The sequence below is a fragment of the Mauremys reevesii genome, linkage group 9 (genome assembly GCF_016161935.1).
Source record: "Mauremys reevesii isolate NIE-2019 linkage group 9, ASM1616193v1, whole genome shotgun sequence".
NCBI classification, from domain to species: Eukaryota; Metazoa; Chordata; order Testudines; family Geoemydidae; genus Mauremys; species Mauremys reevesii.
Window position 1 is genome coordinate 31065378 of NC_052631.1, and position 5947 is coordinate 31071324.

The following is a 5947-nucleotide window of genomic DNA, read 5'->3' on the forward strand; positions in this document are numbered from 1 at the left end:
ACCTAACTGGAGTAAAGTGAAATTCTGCCCAGACTTACACTAGTAAGTCAATGAGGATGCACAGAATATGTCAGGATAGAATCTATACCAGGAGTAGGCATGGTTTCTGTAAAGGGAAATCGTGTTTTACTAATCTATTAGAGTTCTTTGAAGGGGTCAACAAACATGTGGACAAGGGGGATCCAGTGGACATAGTGTACTTAGATTTCCAGAAAGCCTTTGACAAGGTCCCTCACCAAAGGCTCTTACGTAAATTAAGCTGTCATGGGATAAAAGGGAAGGTCCTTTCATGGATTGAGAACTGGTTAAAAGACAGGGAACAAACGGTAGGAATTAATGGTAAATTCTCAGAATGGAGAGGGGTAACTAGTGGTGTTCCCCAAGGGTCAGTCCTAGGACCAGTCCTATTCAACTTATTCAGAGAAAGGGGTAAAAAGTGAGGTGACAAAGTTTGCAGATGATACTAAACTGCTCAAGATAGTTAAGACCAAAGCAGACTGTGAAGAACTTAAAAAAGATCTCACAAAACTAAGTGATTGGGCAACAAAATGGCAAATTAAATTTAATGGATAAATGTAAAGTAATGCACATTGGAAAAAATAACCCCAACTATACAGACAATATGATGGGGGCTAATTTAGCTACAACGAATCAGGAAAGTGATCTTGGAGTCATCGTGGATAGTTCTCTGAAGATGTCCATGCAGTGTGCAGAGGCGGTCAAAAAAGCAAACAGGATGTTAGGAATCATTAAAAAGGGGATGGAGAATAAGAAGGAGAATATATTATTGCCCTTATATAAATTGATGGTACGCCCACATCCTGAATACTGAGTACAGATGTGGTCTCCTCATCTCAAAAAAGATATACTGGCACTAGAAAAGGTTCAGAGAAGGGCAATTAAAATGATTAGTGGTTTGGAGAGGGTCCCATATGAGGAAAGATTAAAGAGGCTAGGACTCTTCAGCTTGGAAAAGAGGAGACTAAGGGGGGATATGATAGAGGTATATAAAATCATGAGTGATGTGGAGAAAGTGGATAAGGAAAAGTTATTTACTTGTTCCCATAATACAAGAACTAGGGGTCACCAAATGAAATTAATAGGCAGCAGGTTTAAAACAAATAAAAGGAAGTTCTTCACGCAGCACACAGTCAACTTGTGGAACTCCTTTCCTGAGGAGGTTGTGAAGGCTAAGACTATAACAGCATTTAAAAGAGAACTGGATAAATTCATGGAGGTTAAGTCCATTTCTGGCTATTAGCCAGAATGGGTAAGGAATCGTGTCCCTAGACTCTGTTCGTCAGAGGGTGGAGATGGATGGCAGGAGAGAAATCACTTGATCACTACCTGTTAGGTTCACTCCCTCCAGGGCACCTGGCACTGGCCACTGTCGGTAGACAGGATACTGGGCTAGATGGACACTTGGTCTGACCCAGTATGGCTGTTCTTATGGAGAGGTTGCAACAATTTGGAGGACAGGATTAGAATTCAAAAAGACTTTGACAAATCCGAGAATTGGTCTGAAACTAACAAGATGAAATTCAATAAAAACAAGTGTAAAATACAAGGAAAAATCAAATGCAAAACTACAAAATGGAGAATAAAAGGCTAGGTGATAGTACTCCTGAAAAGGATCTGGGGTTTATAGTGAATCACAGATTGAATATGAGTCAACAATGTGGGCAGCCATGAAAAAGGCTAATATAATTCTGGGTGTATTAACAGGAGTGTAAGACACAGGAGGTAACTGTCCAGCTCTATTCTGCACTAGTGAGGCCTCAGCTGGAGCACTGTATTCAATACTGGGTGCTACACTTTAGGAAAGATATGGACTAACTGGGGAGAGTCCAGAGGACAGCAACAAAAATGATAAAGGGTTTAGAAAACCTGTCCTGACCTATGAGGAATAGTTAAAACAGGGGTCGGCAACCTTTCAGAAGTGGTGTGCCAAATCTTCATTTATTCACTTTAATTTAAAGTCTTGTGTGCCAGTCATACATTTTAACATTTTAGAAGGTCTCTTTCTCTAAGTCTATAATATATAACTAAACTATTGTTGTATGTAAAGTAAATAAGGTTTTTAAAATGTTTAAGAAGCTTCATTTAAAATTAAATTAAAATGCAGAATCCCCGGACCAGGGGCCAGGAGCAGGGCAGTGTGAGTGCCACTGAAAATCAGCTTGCGTGCCACCTTCAGCACACGTGCCATAGGTTGCCTACCCCTGGGTTAAAACAATTGGGTATGTTGAGTTTTGAGAAAAGAAGACCTGGGAAGACCTGAAGACTATGGGAGGGACCTGGCATATGTTAAGAGATTATATAAAAAGGACTATGACTATACATGATTATAATGTAGCAAATTTGTTCTCTATGTATTACAATGTGATAAAGACATTATTTTAGAATGATCTACAGTTGCCAAGTGTTTTTGAAAGATTTGTTTAAATTACAAACAAAAAGAGGAAACACACCAGAACAGCAAAGAACATCCTCCTATCCATTTGATCACTACCCTGAGCCTGCAGCCCCTTACCAAACTTTCTGTACTGTCTTATATTTACTATCTTTCAGTGTAGTTACATGCTTACAGGGCATTTTTCTCTGTATCACTTTTTATATTCTGATTATGTAACTGTACCAATTACATAACTGAACGGTTGATAAATGTAGGATTTATCTAAGGATTAACACAGAGCCTCTGCTGTCAAGCCCATTGTAGATTCTTACTGTCAGCCAGCATGCAGAAAGCTGCTGTTCACATTACATACCATAAGTACAGTAAATATACTCTTCCCAGGCACGTGGAATAAAGATTTCTCCGCAAGTCTTTTACATAGATTGGTGTCCTTTGCATAGTACAATGTTACCAGAAGAAAACATGGTACATTGACATATTCATTGAAATATAGGGTGTAAAGATCAAACGAATTAAAGTTTAACCGGTTATCTTGCCGAGGGAGAGGGAGGTTTCCACCAGGTCTTTGTTTTGTTTGGTCAGCAATTCCCGATTTTGGCATTGATGTCTCTTCTCTCCCAGTGGGCCCCCTTCTTACTGTTGTCAGGGATTCTTACGCGTCTGATCTGATGCATGTACTGTGACTGTGCATTTATCACACTGAAATGTGTAAGGTTTTTTACTTTCTGTCTGTCATACTCCACTGTGGCTAATTAAAAAAAAAAGACAATACAATGGTGTGCCCCTTTCAAAGCACCTATTGTTGTGTATTTCTCCCCAAACCGCCCGCCCCTTAACCTCCCCTCCCCAGAGTGGCCGCTGTGTGAATTTCCTAGAAGGAGGCGAGAGGGAGCCGCACGAACCTGCGGGCTGAGCGAGGGAACTAGCCCGTGATGACAGTGACATGCAAACCACAGCACCGCGGAGAGGAATGGAAAATTCATCCCCCGGCTGACAATGTATCGGGTGTTCAGAGAGGGGGGCGGGGTAGGCGCACTGTCCCAGGCCTTACAAATCAATGGCTCCCCCGCCCGAGCCGGCAGAGAGCGCCGCCTGCGCTCGCAGCGCATCAATCATTAACCGGCGCGGCGGGGGAGGCGGGCACAGAGCAGGAGCCGGCACCCCGTTCTGCCGCGGGGGCGACTCGGGGACCCAAGCCGGGCAGGGTCTCGGTCTCCTCCGGCGGCAGGGGCTGAATTACCGCGAGGCTGGGCTCCTCTGCAGGAGGAGCTGCCGCCGCGCGTCGGCTGGGGCGATGCTGCCGCTGCTGCAATGAGTGATGCTGGCGGGGGGAGGAGGAGGAGAAGCACAAACCCACTGCAATTCCTCCTCCGGCGGCAGCGGGGAAAGCGGCTGGTCCTTCGCCGGATCACATCGCCAGCCCCGCTCCGGCTCCGGGGCCCCAAAGGCGCCCTCTCCTCCCCCCACCGCCATCGCCACCCCCGCAGAGGAGCAGCGCCGCGGCGGGCCGAGGGGGCTGGGGAGGGGGGCACCATGCCTGGAGGCCGGGCAGCCAAGGACCAGGCGCCTCCTCCCTCTGCCCCCCTGCTGCGCTGGGACGAGGTGCCCGATGACTTCGTGGAGTGCTTCATCCTGTCGGGCTACCGGCGGCTGCACTGCAGCGCCCAGGAGTGCCTGGCCTCGGTGCTGCAGCCCACCAACGAGACGCTCAACTTCTGGACCCACTTCATCCCCCTGCTGCTCTTCCTGAGCAAGTTCTGCCGGCTCTTCTTCCTGAGCGGGGCCGGCGAGCTGCCCTTCCACCACCCGCTGCTGCTGCCCCTCTGGTGCTACGCCTCGGGCGTCCTGCTCACGTTTGCCATGAGCTGCACGGCCCATGTGTTCAGCTGCCTCTCGCTGCGCCTGCGCGCCGCCTTCTTCTACCTGGACTACGCCTCCATCAGCTACTACGGCTTCGCCAGCACCGTGGCTTATTCCTACTACCTGCTGCCCGGCCTGCGCCTGCTGGACGCGCGGGCCATGAGCCGCTACCTGCAGCAGCGCCTGGGCTGGCAGCTGGACTGCAGCCTCCCCATCGCCCTCTACAGCGCCCTGGTGCTGCCGGTGGCCTTCGTGCTGGCCGTCACCTGCACCGTGGCGTGCTGCAAGAGCCGCTCCGAGTGGTGCGCCTACCCCTTCGCCATCCGGACCTTCGTCTTCGCCATGCCCCTCAGCATGGCCTGCCCCATCATGCTGGAGAGCTTCCTCTTCGACCTGCGCGGGCAGAACCCCACCCTCTTCGTCTACTTCTACAGGCGCTACTTCTGGCTCCTGGTGGCTGCCTTCTTCAACATCAGCAAGATCCCCGAGAGGATCCAGCCGGGGCTGTTTGACATCATCGGGCACAGCCACCAGCTCTTCCACATCTTCACCTTCCTCAGCATCTATGACCAGATGTACTATCTAGAAGAAGGGCTGCTGCAGTTCCTCAAATCCCCACCTGCCTCCCCTACCTTCCTAGGCACCATCGGATATATGCTGCTCTTAATGCTTTGCCTGGGAATGGTCATAAAGAAATTTTTGAACGTTGCAGATCTCTGCAAACAGGACTAGGTGGCCAGGTATATTTATTCCTATTGTGATTCCTGTTCCTATTCTTTTTAGAGTATGCTGCAAAATTTAAGTGAAAGGTACAAAGGAGCCTGGTACCTTTCTATTGAAAGTGGTTGTTTCCTCTTGTCAATCACTGAACTGCTAGAATACTACTATTACTCTTAAAACTACTAGGTTCCCAAGGGAAGAAATCAAGCACTAATGTTTATAACTATTCCTACATTGTTGTTTAGGACACAAGGTGAAACCATTTAGTATTACTGTTTAATCTGCTAGAAAAAAATGCATGAACTGTGAAGGCCCCTTTACTAACTCCAGACTGTTTAGGAGGTTGTTTAGGACACAAGGTGAAACCATTTAGCACTACTGTTAAATCTGCTAGAAAAAAGAATGCATGAACTGTGAAGGCCCTTTACTAACTCTAGATCATTTAGGAGATTATTTAAATCAGCAATATATGCACCCACACCAGGATTATACACACAGATTTTTAATCAAGTCCTGGGTGGAATTCCCTAGCAGATTATGCACTGAAGTTGTTCTTCTTCTGTGCTACTGTAATAGCCCTTTGAGGTCACATGCACTGGAACTGGATTTTAAATGCAAACAAGCTGACAGCTGTCCATAGTCCCTCCCTTTCCCCCCCCCCCCCCGTGTTGTGTTATAGCCGTTGTGGCAACTAAGCTACAGTTAAGATTTTTGAGAGAAAGATAAAAAACAACTGCAAACTATCAGGGAGCTATAATTTGATCAAGGGATTTTGTTCATATTCTGCGACTGAAGCTTGAATGGTTGGTATAGTCATTCCAAGGCGAAATAGAAATACAGAGCCAGATTCTTAGCTGGTGTAAATTGTCACAGTTCCACTGAAGCCATTGGACCAGCAGAGGATCAAGCCCAGAGAACCAAAACCTAATTCCCTACTCACACAAAGCTCCC

General features: G+C 47.2%; 1 protein-coding gene across 1 annotated transcript; it reads left to right on the top strand.

Moving 5' to 3' along the window:
• The first annotated feature begins 3550 nt into the window (after positions 1 to 3550).
• Positions 3551 to 5650, top strand: PAQR9 (progestin and adipoQ receptor family member 9). Its single transcript, XM_039489191.1, has one exon. It carries the CDS (start codon positions 3728 to 3730, stop codon positions 5006 to 5008), a length of 1281 nt encoding a protein of 426 aa, XP_039345125.1. The 5' UTR covers positions 3551 to 3727; the 3' UTR covers positions 5009 to 5650.
• The last annotated feature ends 297 nt before the right edge of the window (positions 5651 to 5947 follow it).

Bases quoted from the DNA above. Each gene is read 5' to 3' on its own strand.
- PAQR9 (XM_039489191.1), top strand. From the start codon at position 3,728: ATGAGTGATGCTGGCGGGGGGAGGAGGAGGAGAAGCACAAACCCACTG.